Source organism: Delphinus delphis, chromosome 10, assembly GCF_949987515.2.
Source record: "Delphinus delphis chromosome 10, mDelDel1.2, whole genome shotgun sequence".
NCBI classification, from domain to species: Eukaryota; Metazoa; Chordata; class Mammalia; order Artiodactyla; family Delphinidae; genus Delphinus; species Delphinus delphis.
Genome location: NC_082692.2, coordinates 57,992,450 through 58,013,225, shown reverse-complemented (window position 1 = coordinate 58,013,225; position 20,776 = coordinate 57,992,450). Strand labels below are relative to the sequence as shown.

The 20,776-nt window shown below is 50.5% G+C and overlaps 3 protein-coding genes across 8 annotated transcripts in view; 2 read left to right on the top strand and 1 right to left on the bottom strand.

Annotated features, from left to right (window-relative positions):
- SNRK (SNF related kinase) overlaps positions 1 to 2,951 on the top strand; it is a 68,023-nt gene extending 65,072 nt beyond the window's left edge. For all 3 annotated transcript variants that reach the window (XM_060022236.1, XM_060022234.2, XM_060022233.2), the window contains one exon: positions 2,355 to 2,951. The gene's annotated coding sequence lies outside the window, so the exon portion shown is untranslated. The remainder of the gene's footprint in view (positions 1 to 2,354) is intronic.
- Positions 2,952 to 7,808: 4,857 nt separating this feature from the next.
- ANO10 (anoctamin 10) overlaps positions 7,809 to 20,776 on the bottom strand; it is a 213,257-nt gene continuing 200,289 nt past the window's right edge. For 2 of the 3 annotated variants that reach the window (XM_060022227.2, XM_060022229.2), the window contains one exon: positions 7,809 to 8,170. In XM_060022227.2, coding sequence (XP_059878210.1) covers positions 7,988 to 8,170 — 183 coding nt within the window. In that variant the 3' untranslated portion in view covers positions 7,809 to 7,987. The remainder of the gene's footprint in view (positions 8,171 to 20,776) is intronic. The other variant, XM_060022228.2, reaches the window with a different exon arrangement.
- LOC132432182 (uncharacterized) lies at positions 8,191 to 16,552 on the top strand. 2 transcript variants are annotated; one of them, XM_060022231.1, is made up of 6 exons: positions 8,191 to 8,968; positions 9,500 to 9,665; positions 9,984 to 10,130; positions 11,212 to 11,310; positions 11,636 to 11,748; positions 13,097 to 16,552. In XM_060022231.1, exons 1-6 carry the CDS (start codon positions 8,946 to 8,948, stop codon positions 13,191 to 13,193), a joined length of 645 nt encoding a protein of 214 aa, XP_059878214.1. In that variant the 5' UTR covers positions 8,191 to 8,945; the 3' UTR covers positions 13,194 to 16,552. The 2 variants fall into 2 exon arrangements, 1 of the variants encoding a protein (XP_059878214.1); XR_011246641.1 differs by lacking the exon at positions 11,636 to 11,748 and having other exon boundaries at positions 9,984 to 11,117; positions 13,097 to 13,166.

Genomic DNA, 20,776 nt, shown 5'->3' with positions numbered 1-20,776 from the left:
TGTCCCCTGCATTGGCAGACGGATTCTTAACCACTGTGCCACCAGGGAAGCCCCTGCTTTGTGTAATTTAAATCTTTTTAAGCTTACTGAAATTTGTTTTATGGCCCAGCTAATGGCCTATCTTGGTGAATGTTTATGTGAGTGCTTGAGAAGTGCTCTTGCTGGTAAAGTGTTCTGTATGTTTTATACATGTCAATAATTAAGTTGATTGATAATGGTATTCAAGTCTTCTGTATCCTTACTGATTTTCTGTCTCATTATATAAATACTGAGAGAGAAGTGTTGAAATCCAGCTGTAGTTATGGATTTGCCTATTTCTCCTTTCAGTTCTATCAGTTTCACTTTATGAAATTTGAAGTTCTGTTGTTAGATTGTTAAGTCTTCGTGATGAATTGATCCCTTTCATCATTATGAAATGTTGCTCTTTATACCTAGTAAATTATTTTTTGTCCTGAAGTCTACTTGGTGTGATACTGATACAGCCATTCTAACTCTTTTTGACTTGCGGGAGTGTATTTTACTTCTAACCTATCTGTATCTTTATATTTAAAATAGGAGTTTGGTTTTTTTGTTTGTTTTTTTGTAGGCAGCATGTAGTTGGGTCTTGCTTTTTTGTCCAGTCTGCAAACCCTTTTATTTGGAGTACTTAGACCAATTACATTTAGTGGAATTATCAACATGGTTGAGTTTAAATCCACCTTCTTTCTAATTGCTTCTACTTGTTTCATCTGTTCTTTGTTTCTTTTTCCCTCTTTTAGTAACTTCTCTTGGTTTAACTAAGCACTTTTTATTGGCTGTGTGCCTCTTATTTTTTTATAGAACGTAACCTTACAACTACATACTTCCATTTTCTTCCTTCTCTTCTTTGTACTGTTGTCAATCATTTTATTTTTACATATGCGTACACAGTTTTGTTTTAGGTAGTTTTCTTTTTAAGAGAGGAAACATGGAAATAGTCTTATATTACCAACATCTTTATCATTTCTGTCACTCTTCATTTCCTTGTATAGATCCACATTTTGGTATTTTCCTTCTGCCTGTAGAACTTAAAATTTTTTATAGTGCAGGTCTGCTGACTATATTCTGACAGCTTTTGCTTGTCTGAAAAGGTATTTTTACTTCATTTGTGAAGGCTGTTTTCATTGGGTATAGAATTCTAGCTTGACAGTTTTTTTATTGCAGTGCTGGACACCGTGAATTTCACATTGTTGAGTGCTGGATTTTGTATTCATGTAAAAAGTGCTGGGTTTCGTTTTGGCATAGGGTTACTTGGAATCAGTTGGATCCTTTTGGGTCTTGCTTTTAAAGTGTGTTAGGACAGATCCAGAGCAGTCTTCAGGGCTAATTTGGCCCACCACTGAAGCGGTACCCTTCTAAGCACTCTACCGAACTCTTTCCACTCTGGCTGGTGGGAGCGTGAACTGTTCTCAGCTTTGTGTAAGTTCTAAGCGTTGGTCAGTCTACTGCTTTCCGGGGGGGCTTCCTTCTCCAGCTCCAGGTAGTTTTCTCACGCACATGTAGCGATCGCTCTCAGTCAAAGACGGCAGATTCCAGTTCTTGCTCACTCCTTGTGCAGCAGGATATGCCAGACCTCAGGCTACCCCTTTGCCCCGAAGTCCAGCAGGGATTGGGTTCCTCAGGCTTCTGGATCTGGCGAGGGATCGTTGAGAAGGGGAAATGGGATCTAGCCTTTCCTGAGCTGACGGAAGCCAAGCACACTGTGACTGCTAGAGAGTCGTTTGTGTTTTTGAGGATCCCCGACTCCCGAACACCTCTCTCCCAGCAAAGCGTTACGTGTTGGAAAGTCAAGAAGAGGGAAAACACAGAACCTTGGTCCTTGTGAGTTCATAATGCCCTTGGGGAAGAAACAGGGATTTAAATTAGCACCAGATGACCATCAGAGGTGGTGACGGGTCACAGGGCACTGCTGTGAGGGCCAGGAGAGTTCCAAGACAGGTGAGCCAGGGGAGGGAGGGAGAGTGCAGGAGGCAGAGAATTGAGCTGGGTAGGATCGGGTCATCGGTCCCTGTGAGCCACAGGAGACAGGCGTGGACTGTGCTGGGAGAGAAGGGTCACAGGGACTCCAGGGTTTCTGGACTGGAAGACTGGAAGAACTGGAGGACTGCGGGGCATGGCTAGAAAGATTGTTGCCAGGTGGAACATCAGGGTTAGGGTGGAAAGGAGACAGACTCAGCATCCCACTGTCACTCAGGGCCCCCACTTAGAAGGGCCCTCTCTTGCTTAACACTGCTCTTAGTTTGTTGTCTTGAAATTCCTGAAACTTTGGAAAAGGGGGATGCACTGGGCCCTGCAGGTTATGCACCTGGCCGAGGGGTTAGCTCTGTATTCTGCAGGTATGAAGGAGGTGATCTCAGCCACGAGGATGGGAGGCTTTGGCGAGAGCAGAGGCCCAGAGAGAGCAGCCGAGGCCAGAGACAGAAGCCCAGGGGCCGCCTCAAGTGTGGGGCTGAGAGGAGGCATCAGGGAGACAAGGAGTGGAGGCCACCGAGCGGGAGAGCGACAGGTGAGCCCAAGAACTGCTCACTGAGGCTGTGGTCTCTGAGCAGCAGAGACAGCTCTGAGGCAGAGGAGAACGAGAGGTGGAAGCAGGTCCTGAGGAGGCCTCTCTGAGAAGTGTCGGCAGTGAGGTGGCCGCGGTGATGGTGAGTGTGTGGGCGGTACTCTGAGAGCGCCCCGCGGGAAGGGACCGGTAGGCGGGCTGTGGGGCTCAGAAGGGTACAGGGCCTGCCCACAGGCACGGCGCTGACCCCACCCCAGAGCCCACCCCTCAGGTTGCCCGGCTGCATGCGGCGAGGGGAGACAGTGGATGACCTCTGACCTTCCAGAGGGCTGGGCAAAGCAGTATTAAAGCACTAGGCTGTGGGTTCACTTTAAACCACACTGGAGCTCTTACATAACAGATGTCTGTGCATCTTGTTACCTTTCTAATACCTGAAAGAATTCCAAATTCTGTGAGACCCCTGGTCCTGAGGGATGCGGACACACAGATGAGACCATGTCGGGCAGCTCATTGCACCTCGTGATGGGAAGGCATTTGGATCAGGGGCTGAGACCTGGTCTCACAACATGTCCCAAGGGGTTCCAGCGTGCCGAAGCTTCCCTGGGACCCACTGTCTGGGAGCAGATTAGGACCGAGGAAGAAGCGTCTCTCGGCCCCGGGATGCCTGTGGTGTGTTAAGGAGTCGGTACCTTCAGCGTGTTTGTGTAGGAAGCACAGCAAATACCTGGACCAGTGGGCACACGGTTCAGGTGGGAGTCAGCACATCACTGGGTCGGTTCAGGTTATTAACGCAGATCCCTACCTGCATCCTTCCTTCAGTTGTGGCCCAAATGCCAGGGGCTGCTCGTCCAGGGCACAGGCAGGGCGCCCGGCTGGCGGGCAGTCGGGCGGGTCCTGGAAGGCAGTTGTTGGTACCTCGCTTGGTCTCCCCGTTTATTTAGCTGACTCCATCTGCGGTGCCAGTGTTCGGCCTTGTGTTCTGGGATGGGAGGGGCAGAGATCACTGTAAGTGGCTCTTAGCCTCCCTTAGCGTGGAAACATTTGTTTCCTGTTTTTGAGCCAGACAGCTGTGTAAAGGGCAGCGTGGATCTGTGTCTGCACTACTGAGTTGCCCTCTGGTCCTTTGTTCGGCACGTTGATGATTTTCCTGGTCCTGAGCAGATGACTGCCTTCACACCTTGGGCCTGTTGGACACCTGCCGGGGCGGGGGTCAGCAGACCTGGGCTCACCCGCTGTGCCCTGCCCGTGTCCTCCTGCCTGGGCCGCGGTGCTCTCGGCTGTGCACAGGAGAAGACAGTGGGTAGCGGAAGGAGCCACGTGATCGCCAGAAAGGTCCAGAGACGAGGCCACGTGTCATCTGCATGATCTGTGCCACAAGCTCAAGGGAAAACGCCATCGTATCTCTTTTACGTTAGTTGATCACGTGAGGCTCACAGACCAGGTAGCAAGAAGCCTGGCGTCCCCTCCCTCCTGAGTGGTGGCGGCTCTGCCTCTGACCTGCCCAGGTATCCCAGGGGCTTTCAAAGGGTCGTGGGGCATGCCAGCGCCGGGTGTTGGAACTGGAAGGTCTCTTTGGTCCTGCGCCCCGTTGCTCCTCTGCCCCAGGTCCTGTTCAGGCCCAGGGGTGCCTATCCAGTGCGAGGGAGGTGCTTGTTGCTCCAGATCCCTGCCAGACCATGGGGGCCCCCACCTGGCACCTTGGTGACAAGGCAGCAGGGGAGGAGGCTGGCTCTGCGGCCCCTCCTGGGGAGAAACCGGCAGGGCCTCTGCTCCCCTCAGTTCTCACACTCCAGAGCGTGCAGCGTGTGGCAGCGTCCACTGCAGGCATCCTCAAAGACGTGGAGCTCCAGGCCAAGCTGCCAGAACCCCGTTCCTCAGGCCTGGGTGGCGGCACCCGAGCATCTGCAGTGAACAGGGTGCAGGTGGTTCTCTCTTGGGGTCTGCGGCCACTCTCTGAGGCCCACTTACTGATGCCAGCCTCACTGCCCACCCAGTGCAGGGCTTGGCTGGGGCCCCAGCTAGCTCGCAAGACCTCCTAACTTTGACTCTTAGGAGGCTGGGAGGAGGAGCGTCCCATAGCCTTCCCGGGTGCCTGCTTGTACAGACACCAGCGACCACAGACGGGCCTCTTTGTCAGGACGCGGGGAAGCGCCTTCCTTTCTCTGCAGAGGCTGTGGCCCCTCGTGGTGGTGACGCAAGGGTGCTCCCAGGCTGGAGAGTCCTGAGGACACAGCTGCCCCAGCAGAGGGGTCATGTCTTTCCTCCAGTCCCTGGTGGCCCTGGAAGGTGCTGGTGGCTCCACTTCTGTCAGGTCCCCTCTCTTCAGGCCACCCTCGGGCGGGGCACGGAGGGCAGTCCTCGGACTCGGCTGACCGGCAAGAAGCTCGCCGTTACCTGCTGCTTGCCCGGTGCCGGGGGCTGTCCTTGCACGGCCGTGGGTTAAACTGGGTCAGGAAGAGTCTGGATCCCAGGGTTCTTGTTCTGTGGCCTTTGGTCTTCCATCTTCTTGTTGCCAGTTTCCTGCTGGAAGGAGGGCAGGAGCTCCAGGGTCAGGGCTGAGAGAGAGCTGGGGCCGAGGGCCTGGTACAGGCTGCAAGCACCGTCCTGGCAGATGTGGGCCACGCTGCTGTGAATTCCCCGAAGCCCCCTGTGCCTCAGTTTTCTCATCTATAAAATAGGGACAATAGGAGGAAACTGAGGCCCAGAGGGCATATCAAGGAGGGAAGTGGCCTCCGGCTTCACTGTAGGGCTGGGTATCCCTAACCATTTGCTTCTAGTTTCCTCCCAGAAGTCAGCAGCATAAAGATTTGTTCTCACGTCTGAGCTCTGGAGCCGCTGGTGGGGAGTGAGTCAGTGTGGCCACCAGGGGGGAGAGAAGGGTCCACTGCCTGCTCCCCCGCCTGCAGCAGGCCCACCAGGCTGACCATAGAGAGCAAGGGGGCGCCTGTGTGGGGGGCACGGGCCCAGCCCCTGCCCCCGGAGGCCCAGTGACTGTCAGTGGCCCAGAACTGAATGTCATGCTGGTGGCGTGAGAGGGGATAGTTGGGCTGAGAAGTGAATTGGGCCAGGGCGCACTGGCAATCTGTGGACGCAGTGACAGTCTGTATTTCATGGCTTGAGGGAGGGTGGTAGTCAGGGGAGAGGCCACGGCAGGCAAGGAGCGGCGCTGCGGCCTGGCTCTGCCCCAGAGAGCGTCACGCCCAGTGAGGGCCACCTCTGCGGCTGCACACGCCTCGTCTCGCTGGGACCCTCCCAGCAGGGCCAGCGGGATGGGGCTCGTGCAGGAATGGGGGCATCACCTGTCTCCGGCTCTCCCCAGGTGCTGAGGCTCTTCTCTGGGGACCTGCCCACGCAGCGGCTCCTCGAGAGCCGTCTGGTGACCGGGCTTGGGCCCAAAGACCTGGGGTCACTGCGGTGTGGGCAAGGCCTCATGCGCCCTGAGAACCAGGGCGGGCTGTGTGCACAGGAGACCGGGTTCCCGGCCGCCCGCTCCCTGCTCGGTCTGGAGACACTGCTGCCTCAGCCTCCTGCTGGCGCCATCACTTTATGCACCTTTTCTTACCCGGGCTTGGGCTCCTGCCTCACCTGCTCCAGGTAGGCAGTGCCTGCAGCTCTTGTCCACTCCACGGGGGAAGGCGGGCTAGGGTCGACGAGAGGAGGGCTCTCCCGCGGCCGGAATCCTCGGGGTGTCTGGGAGAAGTGGGGAGCAGTGCAGTTGAGTTGGGGGTGGGGCACGAGGACCCTAGGGCTAGCAGGGCAGCGGGGCAGCGGGGGCGGGAGCAGGCCGGGGGAGCGCTGCCGGGCATCCTCACGCACGGGGGCCAGTGAGCGGCGGTGGGCAGTGTCATCCTAGGTGTCTCCCTCAGGCCAGTTAGGGTGACGAGGGACTATGAGACGTGCAGTGAAGGACACCTTGGTGTCTTCCACCCCTGCTCCTGGGCACCTGCCACGAGCCAGACGCCACCGACTCCGAGCGCTGGGACACAAAAAGGAGTTCCGGGGGCCTAGCGGGCCTACGTGGCATCTCCTTCCTGCCAGCCTCCCTCTTGTCTCCACCTGACCGGCTCCCACGTCCATCCTCCTCCTCCCCGAGGCCCAGGAGCCCGCCCCAGTGAGGTGGGTCCCTGCGTCCAGGCTGACCCGGTCCCTTTTCCCCCGAGCATGACTGGCTTAGTCCTGGGTAAGTGACGTGGTTCTGCTGCATCAGACTGAGGAAGGGCAGGGGGAGGCTTCTGGGAAAGACAGTCGTGAGTGCAGGGAGCCTGGGGTCTGCACTGTAGCAGGGCGAGGAGGGCCAGCCTGGAGAGCAGCTGTGAGCCCGTGGGTGGGGAGGTGAGCTGATGGGGTCCACCCGGAACCCACCGCCTCACACCCAACTGCACTCATGTGACTGGTCCCCAAAACCCGATCTGGGGGAGACAGCTGGGTCCAAGGACCCACCTGAGCTTTCTCCTTTCCCAGCAAACACAGGCGCCCAGGCTGGAATTGCAGGGAAGCTCTTGGCGGCTCAGGACTGGAGTGGCGGCTACCGTTCCCTGGTGTTTTAAGACACAAGAATGCTCTAGAAAGTGTCCATTGAGCACGGAACCACCAGTGAGTACTTGTGCCATGCAAGGCCTCAACCAAGGGGGCAGGGCAAGGCTGACCACAGGCGTCCATGCTGGCAAAGACGACAGTCTGGCAGCACCCGCTGAACCACGCGGAGCAGGCGGGAGAGCTGGGCTTCCAAAACCATGCGTGGAGCGGGCCTGCCGTGGCCACCCCAGTCGTGATGTGAAGGAGGGAACCGAGGGGCCGGGCTCGGAGCGAGGGACACGGGTCTAGACCTGCCCGCCCTTCCCGGCCTTCCCGAGATGGGCCCGGTGTCCTGGCTATGAGGGCCCCAGTGGGGCGGGGCTGGCTGTTGTCTGGGGCACTTTGAGCAGCTGGTGGGAAAGGAAGCCAGGCCTGGCCCGAGCGGGGTGGTCCCCGGGGCTGGACCAGAGCCAGGAGCCCGGAGGGCGGTTTCCGGGGGGATGGGGGCTGCTGTGCTGGCGAGGGAGCTGCACCCCTGCGGGCACAGCCGGGACGGCCCCCCCAGTCGTGGCCCAGCCGGCCGGCTGTGCTGAAGGTAGCCCAGCGGTCCCTGCCGTGCACCCCCAGGGAAGGCCCAGCGGCAGCAGAACCTCCCGAGGACCCCTGGGGCTTCCGCACGCCTTGGAAGCGGCCCAGCCTCGAGGCGGGCCCGGCCCTCGGCTGCCCTGGCGGCTCCCCCTTCCACGACCCAGCTCGGAGCAGACGGGCTGCTCCATCCACACACGGAAGGAGGCGTCAGGCGGGCATGAGGCCTTTAATAGCTTGGTGACCTCTGTTCCGTGAATAAAGGGTCTGTGAACATAGAGCAGGACAGAGCCAGAGAGAGGCACCTCGCGTCGTCGAGCGTCGGCAACGCCACCTTGCTGGACGCCCCGCCTGCTGACCCGACGGTCACCGTGAGGGCAACCCGGGGAGCTGGCGGTTCGCCCACGTGCCAGGCTGGGCAGCGGCGGCTCCAGAGCAAGGTTGGGCAGCGTGCGTGCGTGCGTGCGGGGCTCCACGCGGGGAGGGCGCCTCCTCCTTCCCGCCTTCCCTCCAGTCCTCTTTCAGGTTCTCGGCCACGTGCTTCATCTGCTGTTGAGAGAACACAGGACACGCTGAGTCACGTGAGGCTGGGCAGTGGCGCCTCAGGGGTGGCCCAGGCCCCGCTCCGGCATCACGGCCCCGGGGCGGCGGGAGTCCTGCTGCTCCAGTCCCGGGGCCCCGGCCGCCTCCGTGCCCTGGGTGCTGGACAGCGTGCATAGAGCTCTGCCCTGGGTACTGAACCAATGAATAACTCCTTTGGGATTTGGCTTAAAATACACACGGAGATTTCTGATAACAGCTATTTACTTATGGAGAAAACAAGACTCTGAGCACAAACGCTGCTGGTGCCCGGGTACCTGGCTGCCCCTCTTGGGAGCCCCAAACACCACACGGGCTGGACACGGCGCACACTCCCGCCGGCTTTCGGGGAGAGGAGGCCGGTTCACAGACTGCAAGTCAAACGCCTCTGCCTCCTGCTGCAACCTGCTTCCCTCCCTCTCCTTTAGGCCTGTAGCATCTCAGGAGGCCCCCCGTTACTCCGGTCAGTCCTCCTCTCTTCTAGCCTGTTCTGCCTTCCGCAGGGCAGTGCCGAGATGGGCTCCCGGCAGCTGGCCCCTGTCCATCTGGGCTGGGGAGGGGCCTGCCTAGGTCTGGGGGACGGCTCCTGATGGGGGAGGTGCCGAGTGGGGACGGGCTCTTCCCGCAGCCTCTGAGCAGGCCTGGAGCAGGCACCCCTCAGCTGCGGGGTTTATGCGACCTTCAGCCTGACAGGACGGCGGAGACGGTGTGATTTAGTTCACAAACCTGGAGAAGCAGAACGGCCATGCCACCCGAATGCCCCCAGAGGTTAGTTTTTGCCTCTGCTACCTTTTCTGTTACTCATGTCTCCCGTCCTCTCACGAGCCCACTTCGACTGTCAACTACTGATGTAAAATGTAGTATTTCCCCCCAGATGCACTTCAGACTCTTGCAGCTGGTGTCATTTAATACTTACGAGACCTTTAAACATGTCTATTTATGAGAGACAGAAAGGGGGTGAGGCACAGAAGATGAATCTATTTCCTGATTTGACAAGTAACCATAAGAAACTAAAAGCGACATAAATTTAACTAAACTAGCATCAAAATGAGGATGCGACATTCCCTAGTTTGTCACAGAATCTACCAGCCACACTTGCCCTCCACAAGCCTTCGAGGCTCCCTGTGAGCTGCAAACAGCCCACCCTGCGTGCGTGGCTGCGGAGGGGGGAGCCCCTTGGCGTCAGGCCAGAGCGTCCCGCAGACCTTGCGAGGCCGAGGGCAGCCATCTGACGGGCCCTCTGCCCTGAATGACCCAGCCCCAAGTGACCTAGCTTCTCGAAGATGCCTCTTCTTTCAGGTCCCAGGTTGGGGGCTTGGCCCAGGCCGGGGAAGAGACTCAGAACCCACTGGGCTTGGACGACTGCCCACCCGCAGTGCCTGCCCTGCTGAGGGCAGCTCCTAAGGGTAGAGGTTCCTGGATATCACAGGCTCATCTACACTTAACTGCGCCGCTGGAAGCAAAGGTAGGAACCGGGGCAGGGACCACCCCCCACCCCCTGCCCCTCATGCCTCAGGCAGTCTACACAGGAGCTCCTGTCTCCACTCGTGCCCTTTCCTCGCCTGTCCTGGAGCAAGGCTGCTTCTGAAGCTGAAGAGTGACAGGCCCCCAGGCCTCTGGGTCGAGCCAACCCCACTCCACCCCCCCACCCCGGCCGTCCCATGGCTGGGTCCCTCAGGGCTCGATCTGCCTCACAGAGCTCTGTGATCCCCAAAGGCAACGTGGCCCGTGGGGGGCGGGAAGGCTTATTATGCCCCCATGACCTCTACCTGGCCTTCCTCAGCACAGTGCCGAGGCCCTGGGAAGTGGCAGGGAGCAGGACCAGAACTTAAGACCTGCAGCTAAAGCCCAAAGAAGAAACCCAGCAGCCAAGAGGAAACAAACTGCAACGGCCCGCCTGCCTGAGGTGAAGAGTTCAACTGGATTTGAGGTCAGTGAGCGACGCTGCAACCTTTCCTGCACAAATGGGGCAGGCCTGCTCGGCTCCTGCCTGAAAGATGGGGTCAGATGCCATCTGGCCTCGAGACAGCTTCTCCTGGGTCAACCGGCCGCTGCCCACTGCTCTTGGGTCTGGATCCCCTCAGTGTGTGGTCATGTAACTTGTAATGCAACTGCCCCCCGCCCCAGCGAAGCTTTCCACATCCTCGCCTACTGGTGAAATGGTGGGCATTGGCAGAACTAACTCCAGAAGCACGAAATTGCTGCTCTGAAGGAACCCTGGTGATCATTTGGTCCTGTGGTCACTTAAGGGTCCTGAGACCTTGTTAAATGCAGACTCTTGGTACCTCCCCGAGATGCTAAGATGCCGTCATGCTGGCTTGTAGAGGGACCCAGGACTCTCTGAACTTTCAGCAAGCCCTCGAAGTTTCTCCGTGGACAAACCCAGGGCGGGGAGTCACTGGTTTGCTGTCTGCCATCCTTCACCAGCACGCAAGCCGGCGTCGCGGGCCATGCTGGGCAGATCCAGGCCACCGTGTGTGCTCTGGCGGGGAGGCGCCGTCCCCTCAGGGCCTCACGCTGCCTCCTGCAGCTCAGTTCTTTGGCGTCTTCTCTTTAGCTGCCCCGCCTGGAGGGTGGGGTGAAAAAACTGGCTTCTTTGGGGATTCTTCAATCAAAACCTTATTAAAAATACAAGCAGGATAAAAGTCCTGACTTCTTCACCATAAAAAGCACCAGAATGAAGAGAGAACGAAATTTTTCTCAACTCATGCTTCATTAAAACACTCACGCTCCAAATTACTCTCTAAAAAGCACAGACTGATTTCTGGCATCATTATTAGCAATGATTATACAGGTGGACCTTGTTTCACTGTGCTTCGCAGAAATTGAGTTTTTTACAAATTGAAGGTTTGTGGCAATCCTGTGTTGAGCAATTCTGTTGGTGCCATTTTTCAAACAGCATTAGTTTCTAACTAAGGTATGTACACTGTTTTTATAGACATAATGCTGTGTAAGCATAACGTTCATATACGTTGGAAAACCAAAAATTCACGTGACTCGCTTTATTGCAGTGGCCTGGAACCAAGCCCAGGGTATCTCGGAGGTCTGCCTGCAACAGGAACCGAATCACTACGCATGCTGGCCAGACATGCAGCTTAACCCGAGAAACGGTGAGTAACCAGATCCCTTCTTCCCTGTGGAGAAGTACAGAAGTGTGTTCTGAGACCTGCAGTCCTCAGACGGGGCTTCATCCTCCCGGGCTCGCAGCAGAGACTCTGCCTCGCTGAGCCCATAGTCAGTTTTGGGATCCTTCTACTCACATCGCTCAGGAAATCAGTTGATTACAGTATTGCGCCATTTTCAATCTGTTAGCAGCTATTCCATTACTCCTTCCCCCAAAGCAACAACCACCTGCCCAGAAGGACTCTATCTGGGCAGGTCTTGGCTGGGGACAGGCCAAACCTGTGCATTCATCTCTTCCTGTTTGTTTGCTAGAGGCCTCCAGTCTCTCTGAGTGTGGAGCTGAGTGGCTGGAGCCAGGCTGAGGGCCTCTGCGGCCAGGCCATCTCATCCCACGACAGCAGCTCAAACATGAACTGGGTTCTCAGGTCAGTTCAGCTCAGCAACAGCACCTGGGGGACCAGGGTCCCTGAGTCCCGCCAGCCTCAGGTGCACAGTCCTGGTGACAGCACTGCCATCACCCATCCCTGCTTCCCCTACCCCACTCCGTCCTGATTTAATGGGCTGGGGTGTGGCCTGGGGGTTAGCAAAGCTCCCCTGGATGATTCTATCACACAGCTGGGGTAGAGAACCACTGCCTGGAAGGAAGCCCCGCCCACTGTGGGCGGGGCCAGCAGGAGAGGGCACTTCCTTCGTGCACAGCTGTGCCCTCCCTCCCCATCCACCCCGGCAACCACAAGCATGTCTCCTCTATCCTGTCACTTGTTTGAGGTCATGTACTTAGAGTCAGGGCAGAATTAAGCAAGGGTCTGGCAATTCAGGTGAAAAGGGAAGTAGAGAACAGGCCTTTTGAAGTACCACATTTTCACAAAAACAATTTTTGTCTGTTAGATCTAGAGGAAAGTTCCTCAAACAAGCAGCAGGCTGAACACGTTCGGAAGTAACAGTTAAAAACTCCAGATCTGTCCTGGGCCTGGCGATGCCATCAGGCTCTGACAACCCCAAGCAGTGGGTGGAGGGGCAGCAAGGTGCAGGGACAGCACCAGCGGGGAGTTACATCCACCTCCTCTCCCTCTGGAGGGGTTGGTTCATTTTACCATTTGACAAAATGCAGAAGTGTGAGATTTGCTGACACCCAAACAGGCCAGCGCTCTGAATCCCTCACCTCCACCCCGGCCAACTTTTCTCCCAGTCGCCCCCATCTCAGGGACCACTACCAGCCGGCTACTCGGACCCAAACTGCAGACGTCACCCTGGATGACTCTCTGCCCCTCCCCATCGGGTCCTGTCGACTCCACCTGCCAAGCACACCCCATTCCTCCCAACTCCTACCTTAGGGCTGTCGCCCCTGCTGCACCGAAACCACCTCCCAAACTTTCCCACGCTTGTACAAATGCAGCCCAAGCCATGTTTTAAAACGGGACCAGAACATGCCACTACAGGGGTTTCCCAAAGACTCGAGATGAAAAATCAAGCCTCCACTTTTCTCTCACAGCCCCGCGGCCTCCAGTCTAGCTCCTCCTTCCCGCAGGCTCATCACCATCTGCCTCGCCTGCCCTGCCACTGCGCTTTGCTCCTCAGCCTGTCTTCCCCCAGATAAGCCGTCCCAAATCACTTACCCCAGAGGAGTCTCCCGTCACCGTCACATCCCTTTATTTCAGTTCCTGCACTCCACTCAGACCATCTGGTTTTTAATTGTCTGTGTGAACTTTGTGTTTTTTTCTGCTTTAAACATTCTATCCCATCTAATACCTGGTCTCCTGACTCTGCCCCCAGGGCCTGCAAAAGCTCCGGCACCAAGTCGGTGCTCCACAGATACCTGTGGAAGAGCAACCAAGCCCAGCTCCAAGCCTACAGCAGCAGCCAGAGCTGACAGCTCAGCCGATAACCTCATCGAGAACAGCACAGACAGGTAAAGCCTCCCTTCTCGTGGGTGCGTAAATGAGACACATTCATGTTCTTGAAGTCAGCGTCACTTTCTGGACCATAAATGTGCCCGTCACGTGTATAGGGTCATAGGAAACACACCGTAACATGGGCTGTATGTCAGAAGTTTCAGGATTTTGGAGTTCCAGATGGTTCCCTGCCCTGACCTGGGTCCAGCCCCTCAGGATGTCACCCAGTGGAGACAGGAATCTCAGTCCCCCAAGCCCTCAGGGGTGGTTCTGGCGAAGGGAAGGTGGTATGCAGGTAGAGCTGGGTGGAGAGAAGATGACAGGGGAAAGTCAAGGGCCACCAGGAGAGTTGCCAGATCATCATCTTGGTCCCAGCTGGAAACCAAGACTCCTCCAAGAAGGTCCAAACCCAGCTCCCAGACCTGGTGGCCAGGCCCAGCTCACCCAACCAGTGAGATGCCAGTGTCCACGAGTTCATTAACTGCATGAGCTGATCCCGGGGAAGACAAATGTCAGTTCAACTTAAAGAAAATATCTACTTCTTAAATCATCTTTTGGGAGGAGGAGATCAAGGTGGCAGGGCAGAGGACGCGGAGCTCACCTCCCCCCACAAATACGTCAAAGATACATCTACAACTGGAACAGTTCTCACAGAACACCAACTAAAAGTGCTAAATGAAAAAGTGGAGGAAGCAGTCCCCATTAAAAGAAAAAGAGAAGTCGCCTGAAAGAACAGACAGTGAATACCAACTGAAAGCGGGCAGAAGATCTCATACAACTGAAGCTGTAAGAAAGATCCCCATGTAACCTGGTAAGACTAAAGGGAAAAAAGGAGGGGAATCAAGGTGGGACCTGTGCTCCTGGGAGGGAGCCATGAAAGAGGAATGGTTTCCTTACCCTGGGAACCTCCCTCGCCGGCTGGGAGCTCAGCCAGGACAGATAGGTAGCTGCAGGAGCCGGGGATTTGCCCAAGAGGAGTGTGCCCAGACTGGCTTGCTTACAAGCAGGATAGAGAGGAACCGACACTGACTGCTGCCACGTCACCACACTTCCCAGCCCAAGACACGCACTTACTGGTGTGCGCAGTGCCTAGGTGCTGAAACTCGGGCTTCAGCGGACAGACTCGAGGAGAGGACTTGGTTTGGCTATTTGGACATAGCCCGAAGGGCCTAGGATGTGGTCCAGGCCGCAAATGGGGGTGTGTGTGGGACAGAGCGTGGGTCCGTCATGGAAGCCTCATTCACACCATGCTCACAGTGGGCACAGCTTCCGGAGCTCCCACTTTGTGAGTGTGCACGTGACGAAGGCAGGCAGAGCTGACGCACGCGCTCTGGTGGTAGAGGGTAGGCTGATTTTGTGGGTGTGCACACCAGGTGACGGGTGGCGTCACAGAGTTGCCTGTCCCAGCAAACAGGTCCTGCAGAGGAACACCCAGCAACTCCTTTCCAGGGGGAGTGCTCCAGTCTCACCTACCTCACACTGCAGCTTAGAACCGGACCTGGGGGCTTTTACTCCAACAACTGGGGAGCAAACCCTACCCCCGACAGGGCTGTGACAACCAAAGAGGAAGCCCCGCCCAATATCCAGTGCAGGCTCTGGTCACCACAGCACCAAACACACCCCTTATCAAGGGGACAGTGGCCGGCATGCTCTGAGCAAAGTCATGGCAGGCATCCACACCAAATGTAGCCCTCGCATCAAAAATATTGGACTTACATCCTTACAAAGGATGCTCCCACATAAAAGCAGCCTTTCAAGACCACAGTACGTAACTGTTTCTCCTAAATTCTTAGCATAAGAGAAATGAAAGTAAAATGACAAAGCAGAGGAAGTACTCCCAATTAAAAGAAAAAAAGAAGTCCCCAAAAGAAAAAACAATGAAACAGACCTCTCCAGTCTACCAGACCGCTGAGTTCAAAAAGGAGGTAATAAAAATGCTAAAGGAATTAAGAAAGGCTGTCAGTAGAAATGGAGATCACTGTAACAAGGAACTAGAAACCATAAAGAGACAATCAAAATTAGACAACTCAATTGCCAAGATAAAAACCGAGCTAAAGGCAATAAATAGCAAACTAAATAATGCAGAAGAACGAAAAGTGATCTGTAAGAATGACAGAAGCCACCCAATCAGAACAGCAGACAGAAAGACAAATGAAAAAAATGAAAGCAACATATGAGACATATAGGATAATATAAAGTGTGCCAATCTACACATAATAGGAATTCCAGAAGGCGAAGAAAGGGAAAAGTGGATCAAGATGTATTTGAAGAAATTATGGCTGAAAACTTTCCAAACCTAAAGAAGGAAACAGATATCCAGGGACAAGAAGTACAGAGAGTCCCACACCAAGACATATAATTAAAATGGCAAAAGTTAGAGAGGATTCTAAAGGCAGCAAGAGAAAAAGAGCCAGTTACAAGGGAACCCCCATAAGGCTATCAACTGATTTCTCTACAGAAACATTGCAGGCCAGAAGGGAGTGGCAAGCTCTATTCAAAGTCCTGAAAGGGAAAACTCTGCAACCTAGGATACTCTACCCAGCAAGATTATCATTTAGATTAAAAGAAGAGATAAAGAATTTCTCAATCAAAAACTAAAAGAATACAGCAATACTAACCCTATCCTAAAAGAAATATTGAAAGGTCTTCTTTAAATAGAAATGAAGCAAGAACCTATAAGAAAGGGGAAAATCACAATAGGAAAGGCAGATATATAAAAGGATTGAAGGTCAGTTAAATAAGCCAGTATATAGATTAAAAATTTTTTTTTAAATTTTCTGAATGTGATTACAACTACAAGGAACAGCAAATGGATAAACATGAAGATGTAAAATGGACATCAAAATGTGGAGAAGGGTAGTAGGATAATGTACATCTTTTAGAGTGTAGAGCTTTCATGACTACCAGTCTAAAGCAAGTAGTTATAGCTATGGGTTACCATATTTGAAAACCAGGGTAACCACAAATTAAAAACATACAGTAACAGAAACATAGATCAATGGAACAAGATAGAAAGCCCAGAGATAAACCCAAGCACCTATGGTCAACTAATCTATGACAAAGGAGGCAAGGATAAACAATGGAGAAAAGACAGTCTCTTCAATAAGTGGTGCTGGGAAAACTGGACAGATACATGTAAAAGAATGAAATTAGAACACTCCCTAACACCATACACACAAAAAAAACCTCAAAATGGATTAGAGACCTAAATGTAAGACCAGACACTATAAAACTCTTAGAGGAAAACATAGGAAGAACCCTCTTTGACATAAATCACAGCAAGATCTTTTTTGATCCACCTTCTAGAGTAATGGAAATAAAAACAAAAATAAACAAATGGGACCTAATGAATTTTGCACAGCAAAGGAAACATAAACAAGACAAAAAGACAGCCCTCAGAATGGGAGAAAATATTTGCAAATGAATCAATGGACAAAGGATTAATCTCCAAAATATATAAACAGCTCATGCAGCTCAGTATTAAAAACAACCCAATCCAAAAATGGGCAGAAGACCTAAATAGACATTTCTCCATAGAAGACATACAGATGGCCAAGAAGCACATGAAAAGCTGCTCAACATCACTAATTATTAGAGAAATGCAAATCAAAACTACAATGAGGTATCACCTCACACCAGTGAGAATGGGCATCATCAGAAAATCTACAAACAACAAATGCTGGAGAGAGTGTGGAGAAAAGGGAACCCTCTTGCACTGTTGGTAGGAATGTAAATTGATACAGCCACTATGGAGAACAGTATGGAGGTTCCTTAAAAAACTAAAAATGAATTACCATATGATCCAGCCATCCCACTACTGGGCATATACCCAGAGAAAACCATAATTCAAAAAGACACATGCATCCCAATGTTCAATGCAGCACTATTTACAATAGCCAGTACAATAGCCAGGTCATTGAAGCAACCTAAATGCCCATCGACAGACAAATGGATAAAGAAGATGTGGTGCATATATACAATGGAATATTACTCAGCCATAAAAGGAACGAAATTGGGTCATTTGTTGAGACGTGGATGGATCCAGAGACTGTCATACAGAGTGAAGTAAGTCAGAAAGAGAAAAACAAATATCGTATATTAACGCATATATGTGGAACCTAGAAAAATGGTACAGATGAACCGGTTTGCAGGGCAGAAATTGAGACACAGATGTAGAGAACAAACATATGGACACCAAGCAGGGAAAGTGGTGGGGGGGGTGGATGTGGGGGTGTGTTGAATTGGGCGATTGGGATTGACATGTATACACTGATGTATATAAAATTGATGACTAATAAGAACCTGCTGTATAAAAAAATTAAATTAAAAAATAAAAAAAAATACAATAGATTCACAAAAACCAATAAGAAAAGAACTCAAGTGTAATACAAAAGAAAATTATCAAACCACAAAAGGAAAAACAAAAAGAAGGAACAAAGAAGAAATACAAAATCAACTGGAAAACAAGGTTTAAAATGGCAATAAATACATACCTATCAATAAATTATCTTAAATGTCTATGAACTAAACACTCCAATCAAAAGACACAGAGTGACAGATTGGATAATAAAACAAGAACCTACAACATGCTGCCTACAAGAGATCCACATAGATTAAAAATGAAGGGATGGAAAAAGATATTTCGTGCAAATGGAAACAACAAGACAGCGAGGGTTGCAATACCCATATCAGACAAAATAAACTTTGAAACAAAGGCCATAAAGAAAGACAAAGAAGGACACTATAAAATGATGAAAGGATCAATACAAGAAGAGAATATTATACTTGTTATAATATTCTTATTATTAATATTATATAATGTAAATGCATCCAATATAGGAGCACATAAATACATTAAAACAAATACTAACAAACGTTAAAAGGAGAAATTGATGGGAACACAATAATAGTAGGAGATTTTAACACTCCACTGACGTCAGTGGACAGATCTTCCAGGCTCAAAAAGGAAACAAAGACTCTAAATGACACAATAGAACAGTTAGACTTAATTAATATCTACAGGACCTCAGTCTAAAAAAACCAGAATACACATTGTTTTCAAGTGCACATGGAACATTCTCTAGGATGGACTACATACTAGGGCACAAAACGAGTCTCAACAAATTTAAAAGGACAGAAATTATTTCAAGCATCTTCTCTGACTACAATGGCATGAAACTAGAAATCAACCAGAGAAAGAGAAATGAGAAAAAAATGACTACATGGAGACTAACCAACAAGCTACTAAAAAACCAATGGGTCAGTGATGAAATCAAAGAGAAAATTAAAAAATACCTTGAGACAAATGACAGTGAAAACACAACCATACAAAATCTATGGGATGCAGCAAAAACAATCCTAAGAGGGGAAGTTCATAGTGATACAGGCCTTCTTCAAAAAAACAAGAAAAATCTCAAATAGACAACCTAAAAGAATTAGAAAAAGAAGAAACAAAACCTAAAGTCAGCAGAAGGAAGGAAATAATAAAGATCAGAGAGGAAATAAAAGAGATAAAAAAAATAGAAAAAAATCAATAAAAAACCAAGAGCTGTTTTTTTGAAAGGATAAACAAAATCAACAAACTCTGGCCACCAGGGATCATCAAGAAGAAAAGAGAAGATGAAAGGCTCACCACAAAGAAAAGAGAGGAACCAAATAAAACAAGAAATAAATGAAAGAGGAGAAATAAGAACTGATACCACAGAAATTCAAAAAACCATAAGAAATCATATGCCAACAAAACAGACAACCTAGAAGAAGTGGACAAGTTTCTTGAAACATGCAGTCGGCCAGAACTGAATCAAGAAACAGATAATTTGAACAGACTGATCGCTAGAAATGAAATAGAATTTGTAATTTAAAAAACACCCTGCAAACAGAAGTCCAGAACTGGATGGCTTCACTGGGGAATTCTACCAAACATACAAAGAACTCATACCTATTCTTCTCAAACTCTTCCAAAAGACTGAAGAGGTGGGAACACTCCCAAAGTCATTCTATGAAGCCACCATCACCCTGATGTCAAAATCAAAGATACTACCAAAAAAGAATATTACAGGCCAATATCTCTGATGAATATAGATGCAAAAATCCTCAGCAAAATATTAGCAAACAGAATCCGATGACACATAAGAAGGATCATATGCCATGATCAAGTTGGATTCATTCCAGGGTCACAAAGATGGTTCGAAACACAAATGGATCAATGTGATACACCACATCAACAAAAGAAAAGTAAAAAACCACATGATCATCAATAGATGCAGAAAAAGCATTTGATAAAATTCAACATCCATTCATGATAAAAAATCTCACCAAAATGGGTACAGAGGGAACATATCTCAACATAATAAAAGCCATTTACAACAAATCCATAGCCAATATAATACTCAATGGTGAAAAGCTGAAAGGCTTCCTGCTAAATTCTGGAATGAGACAAGGACGTCCACTCTCACCACTTCTATTTGACATAGTATTGGAAGTCTTAATACAGTAATCAGATAAGAAAAAGAAATAAAATGGGAAGAGGTAAAATTGTCATTGTATGCAGGTGAAAGGATGCTCTATATAGAAAACCCTAGAGACTCCACACAAAAACTATTAGAACTAATAAATTAATTCAGCAAGGCAGCAGGATACAAGAACAATATACAGAAATCTGTTGCATTTCTTTATACTGACAATGAAATATCAGAAGTAGAAAGTAAAAAACAATTCCATTTAAAATAGTGTGTGTCCCCCCACCACCACCGCCAAAAAAAAAAATCTAGAATAAACCTAACCAAGGATGTGAAAGACCTATATGCTGGGAACTGTAAAACACTGATAAATGAAATTGAAGATAATACAAAGAAATAGAAAAATATCCCCTGCTACTGGATTGGAAAAATTAATATTGTTAAAATGGCCACACAACCCAAAGCAATCTACAGATTTAATGTGATCCTTATCAAATTACCCGTGACATTTTTCACAGAACTAGAACAAATAATCCTAAAATTTATATGGAACCACAAAAGACCCAGAATTGCCAAAGCAATTCTGAGGGAAAAAACAAAGATGGAGGCATAACTCTCCCAGACTTTAGACAACACTACAAAGCTACAGTAATTAAAACAGCGTGATATTGGCACAAAAACAGACACATAACATCAATGGAACATAATAAACGAAATAAACCCACACACGTAGTCAATTAATCTTCAACAAAGGAGGCAAGACTGTACAAGGGAGAAAAGACAGCCTCTTCAGCAAGTGGTGTTGGGAAAGCTGGACAGCCACATGTAAGTCAGTAAAGTTAGAACACACCCTTACACTACGCACAAAAATAAACTCGAAATGGCTTAAAGACTTAAATATAAGACATGACACCATAATGCTCCTAGAAGAGAACATAGGCAGAACATTCTTGGACATAAATTGCAGTAAAATTTTCTTAGGTCTCCCAAGGCAAAAGAAATTAAAAAAAAAAAGGGATCTAATCAAACTTATAAGCTTTTGCACAGCAAAGGAAACTATAAACAAAATGAAAAGATAACCTACAGACTGGGAGAAAATATTT